Consider the following 16,964-nt stretch of genomic DNA (forward strand, 5'->3'; position numbering starts at 1 on the left):
ATTCACCTATCATAAAATTCACTCTTTTGAAGTATACAATTCATTAGCTTTAGTACAGTTACAAAGTTGTGCAACCATCACAACTAATTCCAGAACATTTTCATCATCCCCAAAGAAAGGCCCACACCATCAGCAGCTACTCCTGACCCCATGGCTTGTCCTGGGCACTGGCACTCACTCACCTTCTTTGTCTCTAAGGATTGGCCTATTTTGGACATTCTAAGAGAAGTCTACAAAAAATAAGGACCATAAATATGTATTCTTTTCTGTCTGGCTTCTTTCAGCATGATGTTCTTAAGGTTCATCCATGTTGTACCCTTCATTCCATTTTATGTCCAAATACTATTGCTTTAAGTGGATATACAACATTTTGTTTATCCATTCATTAGCTAATAAACACTCAAGTTGTTGCCACTTTTTAGCTATCACGAATAATGATGTTTGAACACTCCCATACAAGTTTTTATGTGGACATATGTTTTCAGTTCTCTAGGGTATGGCACTCCACTCCAGTACTCTTGCCTGGAAAATCCCATGGACAGAGGACCCTGGTAGACTGCAGTCCATGGAGTTGCGAAGAGTTGGACACGACTGAGCAACTTCACTTTCACTTTTCACTTTCATGCATTGGAGAAGGAAATGGCAACCCACTCCAGTGTTCTTGCCTGGAGAATCCCAGGGACAGGGGAGCCTGGTGGGCTGCTATCTATGGGGTGGCACGAAGTTGGACACGACTGAAGCGACTTAGCAGCAGCAGCAGCAGCAGCAGGGTATGTGCCTAGGAGTGGAATGGCTGGGTCATAGGGAAACTCTACATGTAACTTTTTAAGGGACTACCCAGCTATTTTCCTAAGTGGCTGCACCGCTTGCCCTTCCTACCAGCAAGTGTACAAGAGCTCCAGTTTCTCTAAATCCTAGCCAGCATTTCTTATTGTCCTATAATATCTTTTTACATTAAGCTTTCTCAATCTGAATAGAAGATAATTATCTGGGCTTGTGAATATAAGTACACTAATGATGACAGAATTCAGTACCAAGAACATAAGCATCAAAAACACATCCCTGGGGAGAAAACAGACATGAAGTGGCCCCATGAAGTGCTTACCTGCTGCAGATCAGCGAGGGAATACAGGTGGATCTGTTGAAGGAGGTATTCTCTGGGGAAAATTCTGAAAACAAGGACAGAAACACAAATTGTAGTACTGCCACAAAACGCTTTTTTCTGAGAAGTTTCTCAGTTCTCATTCAAGAATCCTTTTCCACCTAATAACTCCTCCTCCCCACATCCTCTGAGAAACCTATAATAATACCTTTTTCCAGGTATTTTCCCTTCTAACACAGATACCACAGAGGAAGTAAAAGTGTGATCCTTGATTTCTGATGCACTCCAAGATGCTCGGAGTACAGTGCAGTGGTCCAGGCCTGAGGACCAGAGCGCCAAGTTTCTCGCACCAGCTGTGCTCCTGAACAGTGTGTCATCTCAGGCAAGTCCTAAAACCCATGTAGCTTCAGATTCTTCACTGTTTAATGAGGATGACTGAACTCAGTATCTTAAATATCTTTCCAGCTCTATTATTCTATGTCTAAATGAATAGAGTATGGAGTTGAGAATATCAACGAGAGTAGCAACCTGTGTGTCTTTTTCTAGAGGCTCCTGTGGCTTTCATTAATGAGGATAGTGGTGCCAGACCTCACATTAATGAACTATCCTCTTATATGTATAGGGATGAGCTTTGGAGACCAGGTATGGATAGAAATAATAGGACAAAATATTTCAAGTTGAGGCTCCCTGATAAAGTCCAATATCTTTGGATGCTGTCAGTTCACAGCATCTGGAAAAGTGACAGTGAGTGAACATGGAAAAAAAAAAAATGAATTAGGGACAAGTATATAGATACCAAAGCATAGATGGCTAGAAAACAGTGCACACACACACACACACACATACACACACACTCATATAAAACAAAACTCACAGTGGCTAGCATTTTCTGTCTTTGCCTTAGGATACAAGAAAATTGAATAGAACCACCCAAATGAAAGAAACTATCTCAACGAACATTTATGATGATCTACAATATGCCAAGCACTGTGCCAGGCACAGGAAGACGGTTATGAACTAGACAGTCCCAGTATCAGAGCTCAAGGAGCATAGAGTCAAGTGAGGGAAAGATCATAAACTGTTAATTACAACATGGTGACTGGATGTAAGAGCTATGCGTGGGGTACATACTTTTAGATTGGCCCAGCATGGTAGGTGCCCACCTTGGCTGTCTATTAGAATTATTTGGGAGCTTTCAGAAAATAATAGGGCATAGGAATCAGTAGAACCCAGAAATCAGTCTTAAAACAAAAACTCTCCTGGTGACTAGAGCAGCCAAGGTTTAGAATCACTGGTCTAATACCTAGCTCATTGGGGAATTCATTATTCAGTCTTTCAATTAAGTGTGCATTACTGGACAAATCCAAGAGATTAAATCCTTCATCCTTCCATTCATCTTTCTATCCATTCAATTCTGATTAAGCACAGATATGTGCCAGCTACTGTACTAGGCCACTGAAGAAAGAAAGGGCATTGAACCAACGAGAAAAAGTCCCCTGGCAGGGAGGCCCCCAATAGGCATTTTGTGTTAATAGTTTGGCTCTCTCCTGGGAAGAATGATAGATTCTGAAGAATTCTGCTGAAAATCCCTGTTTCATCCACAGAGTGAGAACAGACTATTGAGTGATATGGTCCTTGTACTCTGAAGAATGGAATTCACTTCCTGAGGCTGGGATCCCTTCTACTCTAGTGGTTCGGGGCTGCACACGTGACAGGAAGTAGCACACAGTCCCCACCCAGCTGGGAATTGTGCAGGGAAAGTGCTCAGTCCCTCCATGTGGGATGAAGCTTTCCTACTGAGAGGCCCCTGTTGTAGAAGGTAGACCACGGGCCCGGGAGACATGACCAACGTCCATTTTCAATTCACACACATAGGGTACCGAGATCGTCAAGAGACCTGTTCCTCATGGCCCCTACAGGGTTAACAATGAAGAGCCTGCTTTGGGTGTGGCCCTCGATAAACATCTCCTTTTAGCTCTCACAACAGCCCCACGTGGTTGGTACCACTTCCATTTTACATAAGAGGAAACTGAAGCTCAGAGGCAAAGACTAATTTGTCCAGGGTCATAGAGTTGGGCTTCAAGGCCAGGACTTTCTGACTCCAAAGGCCTGTGCTTCCTCTGCTTGCCTGGAGATAAGGATGGAAGGAGAGAGGTGGGTATGAACTGACTGTCTAATTTAGCTGTATAATACAGCTCTCTTCCGGGTAGGTGTTTATTACTGTTTAGGCCAGCAGCAATATAGACCAATTGTTATTTTTTAAAAGAAGGAAACTTACACTGATGTGCTGGGTCATGCTCACTTCCTGAAGGCAGTGGGGAGGATGGCAAGACTGGCAGGCAGGGACAGTCCTGACCAGGTGCCTGTGGCCTAGGGTAACCACAAGGCGAAAGGAAATGGGTGAGTGTATAGACACAAGAGACCCTTTCGGAGGACTGACAACACTTGGAATGGGTGGAAAAGGAGAAAGGAACTGAAGGTGATTCTGAAATACTTAGCTGGGATGTCAGGATGGTGATGTCACTGGCCAACACAGGGCAGGCTGCTGGGGGACGGGATAAAGCACTGAGATTTATCTGTGCTGAACAGCAAGTGCTTGTGCAGGGGACAGCAAGTGTGGCCCTCGGGGATGTGGGGCTGAGAGACGTGGGAGAGCGAGGGGCATGTCTGACATCGGCACAGAAGCTTTGGGAATGGAGGGGAGTGGACCTCGGAGGAAACCGAATAGGAGGAGACTTGGTATGAACAGGGGTTGTTTTGTCTATCTTACAAAGCCTAGAAGTATCTGAAGTACACTTTGGTAGTCTGCAATTTTTCTCATGCTTGAAAAACTGCTTTGAAAAGAACCAGGATGTTCACATGTGCTTGATTTCCCTTTGTGAAATGTTTGTGCCCTTATACTCATTACCCGGCTTCCCCTCATCTTACACAACCTCGAGCCATGGTTCATTGATAAAATGAACAAATGAACAATTATGTAAATTAGAACTTATTCAGATTTCACCAATTGTTTCACTAATGTTCTTTTTCTCCTCAAGGGCCTAATCCAGAATACAAGATTACATTTAGATATTTTAAAATATATATAAACACTTGCAAGTTGAGACCCAAATGTATATGCAGAGAAGCAAACCTAGGATGCAGTCTTTCTGTGGGGTCACCAGGGCAGCAGAATACGGTCATCTAATATGGGGACAAAGGACGTTTGAGTGTGGTTGAATAGCAGGAATTATCTTTTTCAGAGACAACTGCCTCGTAATGAAGTCCCTTAAATAAAATGAAAGCAATGTGCCAGCAGAGCTGAGAAAAAAAGACAGAGTGAACCGAACAAGTAGGCTGGAAAATCATTTCAAGGTGAGCTCCTGCCTTTTCTGTTGGTTTGAACGCATGAAGGTCAGCTGGAGAAAATGTTAGAAGGAAGGTGACTGAAATGAACCCTAGCAGGGTAGCGTATCGTTAATGTTTTGCTACTTCAAGTTCTTCTCTAAAATCCTTAAACTTCCACAACTGAGAGTATACAGGATATAAGAATTAATTACAGGTTTACAAGTGGAATCACACTGGTTTACCCTTACTGGAGTACTACCGTCAGTTGGTGATCCAGTCAACAAACAGTACCAAGTGCCTGAAATGAGCCAGGTGTTGTGCTAAGGGCTGGCGATGGATACGTTCAATGAACACAGCTGATGAGCAACAAAGAGGATTTCTATTTTCTCCACTCCAGGTGGGTCCTCATTGCCTCCAAACACTGCTCATTCTTCTCACCATAACTCACCAACTTTGGGCACAGTCATCTCTCATATTCCTTTACCACGATTTGTATACAGCTGAAGTCAGCTATGTGTTGTTTCTGTGTGTAAATGTATTTCACATATTTATTTCCTCTTTCCCTCTGGAAGAAATTCTCAGCCCTTCCAGAAGCACTGTTATTTGCTGTCTCCTCTTTGGCTCTCTTCAGTGTCTAACACTAATAATTTACAAGAGTTTCGTCCTAATGACTCAAAGAACTGGAAAATGCAATATACACAGAAAAGAAAAAGGAACTGAGCATATTGTGTTTGCAGGAGATGTTGTGTCCAAGAGATTTAGTGGTGGCCATAAAAAACACAGACTTTTAAGACAGATAATGCCAGTCAGCTTTTCTTCGCCATGAGGATGGAAATTACATCAAGAAAGCATTGAAGTCAAATATGAGAATAAATTTCTTGAGAGGGAAGACAGCGTGGCATTAAAATGTGTCTCTTTAATGTAAATAAACACTTTTTAATGTACATAAAAGAAGAAAAAGATTTATTTAAAGGGAAGGACTTGCTTTTCTGCTTAGAGGGGAAAAGGGTTTCAAAGGCGGGCTCAGATAACCCCATCAGCTTGTTCCTCTTTCTTACTGCCCATGTCTTTAAGGCAGACTCAACTGGTAAGACATTTTCTGAATATCTTCTTTTTAAAAATTTTTATTCAGTTTGTAAAAGTTACCTTCCATTTACAGTTACTGCAGTGCTCGCTTTGGCAGCACATATACTAAAATTGGAAGGATACAGTTATTGCAAAATACTGGCTATATTCCCCATGTTTTGTACATGTACATCCTGGAGCCTGTCTTACATCTGATAGTTTGGACCTCCCATTCTCCCATCCTATATTGTTGCCCACCTCCCGAAAGGGTAACCACGAGTTCGTTCTCCATATCTGCAGGTCGCTTCTTCTTTGTTATACTCACTAGTTTGATGCATTTTTTAGATTCCACACATAAGTGATATCACACAGTGTTTGTCTTTCTTGGAATATTTTCTTTAGGCTGATGTCCACAGCGGAAGTGCAGGGCAAATAAGGATATGAAAGCCAAGCCCAGGAAAAGCAAGGGCAACTTCCTGTTTGGAGGATGCCAAGGGCTTCCCTCCATGGCGGCTTCGGTGTACGAGGCGGCCCAGCTGATGGGAGCTCTTTAGGGTATGGATGGAACAAGTGGGGCCTCCCAGGGGTAAGTTATGGAAGAGCTGGTGGAGAGTCGCAGGCCCTAGGTGTGCTTGGCGAGCATCACAGGGCTCTGCAGGGCACACAGCCACTTCAGGGAGAGCTAGGGAAGCCGCTCACATGTGGGAGGCAAAGTGTGGCACCTCCTTGAGAACCATGGCAGCACTGACTTTATAATTTTACTATTCATATGCTTAATGAATGGTTATTGAAGTTTTTTGGTCAGAAAACAACTAGTGATCACCATACGGCACGGGAATTCAATGCAAATGAAGCTGAGTCCTATGACCTCAGTGACTTGCCACCATGGTGAAAAATCTAAAGTCAGCACACATTTTCATTGTAATAAGCAGGTGCTGGGTACACACTGGACAGGAAATTTAGAGAAGACATAGTTTTTTCCCCCTAATACCTACAAATAAGTGAGATGAACAGACAAGTAAGCGAATCACTCCAGCTCCAGCATGGAGTGCATGGGTGAGGGAGCCTGTTCAGGAAAAGCCTCAGAACCAACACGTCAGGACCCACATGAAGGAGTGGAAGGGCAGCTATTCCAGGTAGAGGGGGCAGCGTGGGGAAGAGCAGAGAGGCCAGGACAAGCATAATTCTTTCAGGGAACAAGCTCTGTATGTGTACATGTGTGTATGTGCCCATGCTGGGAACCAGGGTACTGCAAGGTGTGAGCTTGGAAAGTGTGTAGCCAGATATGAGAGAGCTTAGATGCTTGGAGAACAGCCTACCCCCAAAGAGATGAGTGCCACAGGAGTGCCTCACGCAAGAGGAAGACAGCATTAGATTTGTGCCTGCGCTGTTGCTGTTGGCACTAAGTTGCATCTGACCCCATGGACTGCAGCACACCAGCCTTCCCTGTCCTTCACTATCTCCTGGAGTTTGCTCAATCTCATTCTTTGTGCCTATAAAAGTTCACTGACAGCAGAAGGGGAAAGAGACCAAAGAGATGGGACAATTTTGGGGGTAAACTAGCTGTGAAATGATGGGAGCCTGAACAGAATTTAGATGGTTGCCCTTGGGTTGGAGAGAAAGGGAGCCTACCACACACAGATTTCTGCAGCACCATCCACATGCCATGAAGACTACCAGGAAACGGAAGCCAGGAAGGAGCCTGGCACTGCTCATGGTAAATGGAAGCTGGTAAATGGAAATTCCATTCACTGACACAGGGAATAAGGAAGAGGAGTTGCCCATGAGGAGAAAGGGAAGCTCAGTTGTCGGGGAAGAGGTCTGGAACTGTCTGTGGAATGTCCAAGTGGAGTCATCCACGTATTCAGAGAGGAGAGCTGTGCGCCTGCAGGTGAAGACATGAAAATGAGGAACAACCCAGGACAGCACACACTAGAGCGACAGAAAAGACTGGATGCCGGCAGAGCAGTGCCATTGCAAGAACAGTTGCAGAAAGCAAGCTGCAAAGGAGCAGTCTGACAGGAGAAAAAGCAGAAGAGCCAACATCCAGGAAGCCAAAGGAGGAGGGAGTTTTAAGGACAAAAAGGGTCAACAGCATCAGAGGCCCGGAGAGGTCAGATAACCCAGGAAAGACACTCACAAGGCCTGAAAAGCGCCTGCTGGACTTGGCAAAATGGAATTCATTAGTGACCTCAGGAGGAAGAAGGACACCAGACTGCAGAGGGGCGAAGGGCTGTGAAACCCTTACTCTTTTAAGAAACTCACTTTAAAGGAGAGAAACTGGGCCATAGCTACAGAAGGATGCAGGACTAAGAAAGGATTCTTTTCTTAGAGACGGAAGCCACTTGGGCATATTCACGTGCTAATATTGAAGAAGCCAGTGCAGAATCAGAAGCTACTGATGGAGAAGTGGGAAAAAGAGAGCCTGAGCTCTTGAGCCTGGAAAGGCCTAGAGGAAATGGGACATGGAGCTCCCACTAGGAGCTCTTCCAAATAAACGTTTGCCATGGGTGAGGGTGCATGTACATACACACTCTTTTCTTCACTGAAATGCTTGAAGTTTCTACTAAGACTTTCTGTAAAACATAATCACTAATTTCCCCAGTGTTCCCTTCCAACTTCAACATCCTAGGAACGGAAAGCTACAAACCAACGGAGGGTTGTCTGACTTGGCAGTGCTTTAGTAAATGGCCTCTTAGCTGCAGGAGGCTGCGGCCCTTGGTTTCTGATGAGGAAGCTGTGTTTAGGGTTTTCTGTGCAGTAAGTGATCTCGCTGTACTGCAGGCCTAGTCGTCATCAGGTCAGGCAGAATTTCACCAGCAGGCTCCGCATGAGGACAGCCCTGCTCACGCCAACGTAACTGTCCTGACACCAGAGCCAGAGGACAAAGAGCAGGAGAGTCAACTCCCCGCCTCACTCACCGACTGAGGGAAACCTGCATCGCTGGCAGGTGGCGCCGTCAAGGTCTCTGATACCAAAGGACAATGAAGAAACCTGCTGAAGGATCATGAAAACCAACCAGCCCAACTGTTTCTCGCGCCAACTACTTCTATTTTATCACCTTTAGAACTTCCTGACATACTGAGCAGGTAAGTCAGGCTTCATTTACAGATGGTTCCAATGAGAAAAGTGAGAAAAGATTAAAAGGGAAAAAAGGTCATGAATGATTCAGATCTCTTATATTATATAGGTGGCACTTGGGGTTAAAAATGCAGAAATAATGGCCTATGAAATCAAAGGCAGGAGTCTATATAAAACAAGTAGGGAGTCCTCTTCTATTTTGTACCAGGACACTGAGTCAAACACATCAAGACTCATTTAACCTGACTAATTCCTGAGGACTTAAACTCAGTTTCCACTGAGCCCTGATGCTCATGAAAGAAAAGGGACTAAGTCAGGCCCTGAAGTAGGCACACCCTTTGCAGGATTTGATAGATTTAGTAATATCGCCATATCCCTAAAGGTCAGTTCTTTGAGCTGCATACGTGGCATTAAAAACCCAATGATTAAAATGAAAATATCTTAACACATGTAACAGATATGATTTAAAGACTCATCTCACACAGGGTGAGGGGAAGGAGCAGGTGAGACGAATGGAGAGAGCAGCATTGAAACATATACATTAGCATATATGAAATTAGATAGCCAGTGAAAATTTGCTGTATAACGCAGGGAGCTTAAAACTGGTGTTCTGTGACAACCTAGAGGGGTGGGATGGGGTAGCAGGTGAGTGGGAGGTCCAAGAGGGAGGGGACATACATATACCCATGGCTGATTCATGTTGCTATATGGCACAAACCAACACAGTAATATAAGACAATTATCCTCCAGTTAAAAATAAATAAGTTAGAACTCTGGTGGTCCAATGGCTAAGACTCCACTCTTCCAATATAAGGGCCTGGGTGAGCCCTAGTCAAGGAAGTAGATTCCACATGCCACAGCTAAGACCCAGAGCAGCCAAATAAATATTTAAAAAATAAATAAGTTAAAAAACAGGCTCATCTCCCTCCCTTCTTCTACATGTATCTCTGTCTCTCTCTATCACTCTCTTTCTCTTAGACACACACACACAGGTATACACAATAAAAAAGACAACACCAAGGGAAAATCTCCAATTCTGATTCTAAACCATAAGGATCTCAAGGAAGATTATGTGTAGAAGTGCATAAGGAGTAATTTAGAAAGGAAAACCATTAATTCATGAAGTACTACTGTGTTTTCCAAGAGTCAGTGCTCCAGGTGAGGTAATTTGTATGGAATGGAAAGGGTTGCAGTATTTTTCCTTTGGAGGGCACACGTACCCACGCCGAAATCAGCAAAAAGCACAGTGAAATATTCCCAGGGAGATGCAATTTGGTGTTCTTGATATGAGCTACAGATGTTCCCGAAATAGTTACATTAGACTGGATATGGACAGGACTCTCATGTCCAGCCATGCTCCCAGCTAATGGAAGAACAATTTTAAATCAAAGGCAGATATTGCGATAGCCATCCATGTGGAAGAAAACAAGCTTCAATCATTTCTCGAGATACTTCATTTTGCTAATCTCATTGGTTGATAAAGTAGCAAGACTGCATCAGATATTATATCTTGGCAGATAGGTATGGGAAAAAAGGGTCTCTTTTACGTGTTCATTCAGAAACTGTGCCTAAGTTTCTTCGATCTAAAGCCTGGAGTAGAAATACTTAGGAAGAAATTTGGGTTGTTATTATTCTGGGATCTGATTATCAAAGTGACAGATTTTATCACATTACAGATCCTAGCTCAAATCCCTATGTTATGCCACGATTCCAAGAATATAACACTTTTTCTGCCATGCATTTTATTTTTCTGTCATCTCTTAGAAAATGATTTTTTACAATCTACAGATTTCATTTAATCTCAGAATAAGATAAAATCACTTTTTAACTTGCTATGGATTTCTCGATAAATAAAAAGTTCTGTGTACATTATAGTAAAATTAATAGATAACTTGCCAGAGCTCCTTTCTCAAAGTTTATTAATGTTTTAGTTTTGTATGATGGTTTTGCAGACAGTCTGCAGCTCCTTTTTAGAGTGCTGATACTAGCACATATATACATGATTTCCTGAATGAGATTTCTGGAGAAAAACGAGGTGAGGGGAGGGACTCAGGAGATGAGGCACTTAGCTGACTTGAAAACCTTGGTTCTTCGAGTCATTCAAGGGAAAAGGAATTCTTGAAGGAGACTGAGAATAGCTGCTTTCAAAAACTATCAAAGTAACGTTTTGTGTTTTAGTAGGTTTTGAATCTTGATAGATTCACATAGCTAATCTGTTGAGAGGAAAGCCCCAAAGACACTTTTAACTAGCTAACTCAAAAACTAGCCACAAAGTCTAGCCAATATTAAATCTTACAGAGAACATAAAGAGCTGTGTTCATTTAACTGGGCTAAAAGAAGTGTTATATATAAATCTGAAGTGCTAATAATCTCTGGTCTTTAATGAGACTAATTTAGTGATAATATTGTGCCTAAAATGGGCTCGTCCTTCTAAAATTCAGTATTAACCAGTTTTGGCTAATGATCGGCTGCACATTTACATCTTAGATTTTGGGTATAGACACTCCTCATTTTCAGTTCAGAGACGCAGCAAGTCAAGTCTGTGTAGACTGTTTTAAGAACGAGGCTGCCAGAGGAGACATTATGTGTATTCAAGTCACAAGAGCATGCAATCTTTTCTCTCTGTAGCAGATAATCCCTCTACCTAATATGTCTGACTTACTGGGAGGTAGGGAGATGAGGAGTTGTTGCTATGAAATGATCTCTTTCAGCTCTTTCATGCAATCTTTTGTTGGGTACACTGAATAATATCCTCACATACTTCTTCTAAGATCGAGGGTGCATCAGAATGTTCATGCATCAAAATACCATTTTCACTCAGCGATTCATGATGCTTTAGACAAATATTTGCTGGCATAAAAAGATGTTCACAATATACTAAGCAAAATGATTGGGTTAAAAGTAGTATGTACAGTGTTGTTGTTGGTGGTTTTAGTTGCTAAGTCATGTCCAACTCTTTACGACCCCATGGACTCTAGCCCACAAGGCTCCTCTGTCCATAGAATTTTGTAAGCAAGAATACTGGAGTGGGTAGCCATTTCCTTCCCCAAGGGATCTTCCTGACCCAGGGATTGAACCCAAGTCTCTGGCATCTCTGCATTGGCAGGCAGATTTTTTGCCACTGGCATCACCTGGGAAGCCTTGGCTCAGGGGTAAAGAATCCATCTGCCAAGCAGGAGACTTGGGTTCGATTCCTGGGTTGGGAAAATCACCCGGAGTAGGAAATGGCAACCCACTGCGGTATTCTTGCCTGGAAAATTCCAAGGACAGATGAGCCTGGCAGGCTATAGTTCATGGGGTCGCAAAGAACCGGACATGCCTTGGGTGACTAACACACACAGTCACACACACACAGTATGGTTCAAGGCTCTGGAGATACAGCAGGGCCTAAGACCACAAAACAGATAAAAAGCCATGACCTTTCGTAGCTTACATCTAGTGTGGAGAGCACAGGGTCTCTGGGCAGGGCTATATAGGCTGAGAAAAGCATGACCTCCACAGCCATGTGTGTGGCTCCAGAGAGGGAGACAGACAATATAAAACACTACATTGTGTGGTGATAAGCAGAGACTAAAAAGATGAAGCGTGTGTGTCAGGGAGGGCGCTGGGCGCAATTTCAAATAAAGTGGCCAAGGATGCCCCATGAACACGGTGACTGCATATGGATCTAAGGGAGAGAAGGAAGCCAGCTATGCAGTTACTTGGGGAAGAGGAAAACAAGCACAGAAACTCACGTGGGAGCCTGTGTGCTGTGCTCAAGGACTAAACAAGGCTGGTCTGGCTGGAACAGAGTAAATGAGGGGGCACGTATCGGGGGATGAGGGCAGAGAGGGGATGGGGAACCTGCCATATTCGTCCTTGGCTTTCACTTGGGTGAAGAGAGGGGAAGCTATCAGGTAGTCTGAGTCGGGGGTGACATCATCTAATGTACACATTAACTCTAACTGTAGTCTTAAGAACAGACTGAAGGGGGAGACCAGTTACCACGATAATCCAGGGGACAGTGACAGTGGCTGGGACCTAGGGGTTAGCAGGGGAAGTGATGGTTTTATGACGATTTCAATTTGAGTGGATTTATTTTGAAGGTGACGCTGATAGGATTTGTTGACAGGTTGGATTCAGAACTGAGAGAAAGGTGTTTGGCCTGCACAACTGGATGGGTGGAGGTGCCAGTAAGGCGGATGAGGGGCCCTGCAGCCAAGCAGTTTGCAACAGGAGTGGGGGAGGGGCTACTAGCTCAGTTTTGACCACATTAAGTTTGAGATGCTAGTGGACACCCAAAGGATGTTTCAACCTTTGGACTTAGCTGCCTGTCTAGTGAACTCAGCAGTCAGACAGACAGCTTTCCCTGGGGGTAAGGAGCAAAGAATTGGGAAAGGAAATCTGGTATATTAAATGACATTTCTGGGGACTGTTTCTAAGAGTTGAGCAAGCTGCTGAATTTTGCTTGAAGGAAGAGGAGGCAAGGACAGTCTGACAGGATAGACACACATACACATTCACATTCATATTTTTCTGGCACTCAGCAGGCTAGACAAAGTTAATAAAAATGCCGAGTTTTATGATAGAAATTTTTCACTGTTCAATAAAGCTGGTATTTCAGTGAGAACTAATACTGGATATAATTTCAAATGAAATGTGAGACTGAAGACAGCAAAAGGTGACTTATACTAAGTTAAACTGTCAAATGGTTTAGAATGGTCGAAGCAAAGAACTGAACTTAACAAACAAGTAGGACTACCTGCTCCCCCAGAACCATCACACTTGTGCTCTAAGTCACTGGGAAGGCAGCTATAACATTGCCTATTGGCTTCAAGTAGTGTTGAGAGAAACTAGTTTTAAATATTTATCACAATAGGAACTTTGGATTCACCAGGCACCCCAAACCCCAATCATCTGTTAATGATAGAGAATGGGAAACACTCAGGCATCCACCAATTGATTTCTGTAATATCTTTCTTTGGACTGGATAATTTCACTTCAGCATTCAGAAGAGAAAATGACTTAATTCAGGATTTCTGAAAAGCTAGTCCAAACAACTGGTATTGCTCTGGCAATGTTTTTCAGCAATCCAAGGCAAAATGAGACCAAAAAAAGAATAGTAGATTGAATTTTAGATCTATTTGACTTTAAAAAGCTGTTTGATTGCTGTTCACTTTTTTTTGTGTGTGTGTTATTATGTTCTTTTATGAAATGGTGAGAAAGAGATCGTAATATTTATTTTAGACATGGATAATATAACCCTATAGACACCTCTACAATTACAGGTCTATGCAACAGAAAGGTCTGGTAAACACAAATCTAGAGGAAAGTGTGCTCTTTAGCGCTAAGCCAATAGCCATGCCTTGCTCTCCAAGCCCAGCGCTGGCAGTGAGTACGGCAATTGGACCTTTCCGCACAAGAGACATTACTGTCTGCCACCTCGCTGCCTTCACACTCTCCTAGACAACCTCAATGAAGTCCTTCAAGAGAAATAAAAGGGGTTATTCCTCTGAAGAGTCTAGAAACTTCTGGACATCACTGCCACCAGCAAATGCCCCTGGGAAAGCAGCAACAATGTGAGCATCAGAAAGCCTGGTTCCGAGTATGAGCTCTGCTCCTTGCTAGCTCTGTCACCTCAGGCAAGTCACGCAGCATCTCAGAGTCATAGTTCCTTCCATTCTTTCTAAATACCATGTCTTACCTATTTGAAGGGCTGTTGTAAAGACCAAAGAGTATATTTATGGGAAGGTACTTTTTAACTGATAAAATCATGATTATCTCACCATCACAAATAAGTGAAATGGGCTGAGGATGAGAAACGCAGGGCAGCAACATATTACGTACCAACTGTCAGCGGGTTTAGGGAGATAACAGGAGGGGCAGGGATTAAGGCAAAGTGGAGAGTCTAATACGTAATGCTGATTGCTACAAGCCAGGAATGAGGGAAGACTTGTGTACTCAGAGCTTCTGATTTCCTAAGAGAAACCAGAGAGCTTTATTTTGTGAGAGCATGAAAAGGCCTAATTATTTAAATGTTCGCTTTTGCTGTTGTTGTTCAGTGTCTAAGTCACGTCCCACTCTTTGCAACTCCATGGATTGCAGCCCACCAGCCTTCGCTGTTCTTCACTACCTCCCAGAGTTTGCTCAAATTCATGTCTACTGAGTAGGTCAGACATTTGTTACTATTTTGCAACTTTAGAACCTGGTGGGACCATCCCTGAAAGGCCAAACAAAACATCTGAGGGCAAACCTGCCCCCGAGGTGACCATTTATGACTTCTGATTTACGCTTGGATCCCACCGTTCCTGTGTTCAGCGGGGCATGCAGGCCGGAGGCCCTTCCCAGCTCTTCCCGGGGTCTCTCCTGAACACGTCCTTAACGGCTGCTCATCCGGATGTATCCTGACAGTGCGAAGATTTTCCACAGAGTACTTCACGCACCTCCACATGTGGACACTGTAAATTATTCTTCTCGTGAAAAGTTAACTAGACCTTGAACCGATCCAGCAGGGTCACCATCTGGGAGTCCTCAGAGGCCGTCAATTGTCAGCACTATAAACATTTTAGACTTCGTGGAAGACACTGACTTTTTCTAAACTGATCACCCCTGCCAGTCAAGATTTGCAGTTCGGGTTCAAGAACAAGGCGTTCGTTTAACAACAATAACAAAAACAGTGAGGATAAAAACCGGACGGTCATTGTAACGACAGGCCTAAAAGCCAACTGCGACTTCCCTAATAAGGCAATGACCAAAGTTGGCTCCCTGGCGGTCTAGCGCCCATACGATTAATCAGTCTGTTTCCAGGTTCCTCACGACAGCAATATTAACAGTTTGCTTTATTCTGTTTATACAGCACTGACAGGTCTTCAGCATGTTGGGCCTACTTGCTGGAGATTAATGGCAACTTTTATATGGAGGTAAAACCCAGGCAGGGAGAGAATGCCTTTTACGACTAGATAAGAACTGGATTCCCTTGCTCTATTTCGGTTCCCTTGTTGCTCATCAACTCCTCCCTCATTTAATTTCTATCAAGGTTCTATACGGTTAGTTGTGCCCAGCAGGTCCTTCGCACTGTCTAAACTATCCCCTATCCCCACTCTAGAGGTGGTTCCCCAGGTGAAACAAAGGAAACCTTCAGTATCCTGCTTTTGAACAAGCTTATTGTTGCTGAAGGTACTGTTGACTGATTTTGTTTTTAAAAAGTCAGATTCCGTATAAAAGTGAAAGACAAGTAAGAGATGGCTTCTGGTGACAGTCATTTTAGCATGAGGTGGGCAATCCCCTCTGTTAAATGGTTATTTTTATAGACACTGAAGAAGGCAGAATGAATAAGCATGGTCCAGCTGTAAGAAGTATGGACATCCCAGAAAACCTTAGACATATTTCACTAAACAGTCATATTTTAAAATAAATCCAAAAAAGTTCTTAACTCCCCCCAAAACCACCCCCCTCCCAAAGCTATGAGACCTGCTTGCTACTTGTGTACTTTTCTCTGTGCCAGGTTGGAGAGCTTGGCAACCTCAGAGATTATATAAATATACAGAAACTAAGACAACAACAAAAAATTATAGCACCTCTTCTAAGGCTCTGTAGGAATCATCGTCTTATTCTTGGCTCTTAGGAAGTCTTAGGGAGCCTCCCGCTCCACCCACTTTTATGCAACAAATGCACAGATAAGTATGCACCGCATACCCAGAAACCACAGGCCCTGTGCCAGACTAGCTCTCCAACCCACTTCCTCTTGCTCACCCCTCTCCGGACACAATGAGTAGCAGGAGAAGGGGCCCGATTCCAGTTACAGAGCATCAGGGGTGGCTTTTAAGTGGACTCTTTTAACAAAGATTTTTAAAGCTAGAGACAAGAACAATCTAGGGTAAGAAGCAGTATTAGTAATAATAGTATTTATTATTTACTGTGAACAGGCACTATGGTCTAAGCCCTGCAGTTGTAAAAACCCATTTAACTCCCACAACAGAATGTACTGAGGGGAGAATTAAATAATTATTTGTGTTTGAGAGAGTAGAACAAAATACTGGGTTAGATTGGGGCAGATCTTTAATTCCATACTTGCGCTTTAATAATTTGTCTGATGTGAAGGTTCAGTTGGAGAGGAAAGAAACCCAAGCGTGACGGACTAGTTAGAAGGATACTATAATGGTCCTGAGACTGAACCAGGGGAGTGCATTGGAAGTGGAAAGCAAAGGAAAGATCTGAGAGCTGTCCCAGAAACAGAACCAACCAAATCTTTTTCGTGCTGGTTTGGTCTGTTCATTTATTCAACAACAATTTCTGAAGGTTTCAGAAGGTTCAAACGCTGTGCTAACTGACAGGGAAGTAAGAAAAAGAAGAATCTGAAGATGACTCCTTCCTCTGAATTGGGCTACCAGCCATGGCTCAGTGGTCTAAA

The 16,964-nt window shown here is 43.4% G+C and overlaps 1 protein-coding gene across 1 annotated transcript in view; it reads right to left on the reverse strand.

Annotated features, from left to right (window-relative positions):
- The window catches only part of PLEKHM3 (pleckstrin homology domain containing M3), a 180,314-nt gene that overhangs the window by 95,464 nt on the left and 67,886 nt on the right, over positions 1-16,964 (reverse strand). Inside the window, exon 5 of the mRNA XM_068968990.1 lies at positions 1,106-1,169. Within this exon, the coding sequence (XP_068825091.1) occupies positions 1,106-1,169 (64 nt within the window). The remainder of the gene's footprint in view (positions 1-1,105; positions 1,170-16,964) is intronic.

This window comes from Capricornis sumatraensis, chromosome 3 (assembly GCF_032405125.1).
Source record: "Capricornis sumatraensis isolate serow.1 chromosome 3, serow.2, whole genome shotgun sequence".
Lineage (NCBI taxonomy): Eukaryota > Metazoa > Chordata > Mammalia > Artiodactyla > Bovidae > Capricornis > Capricornis sumatraensis.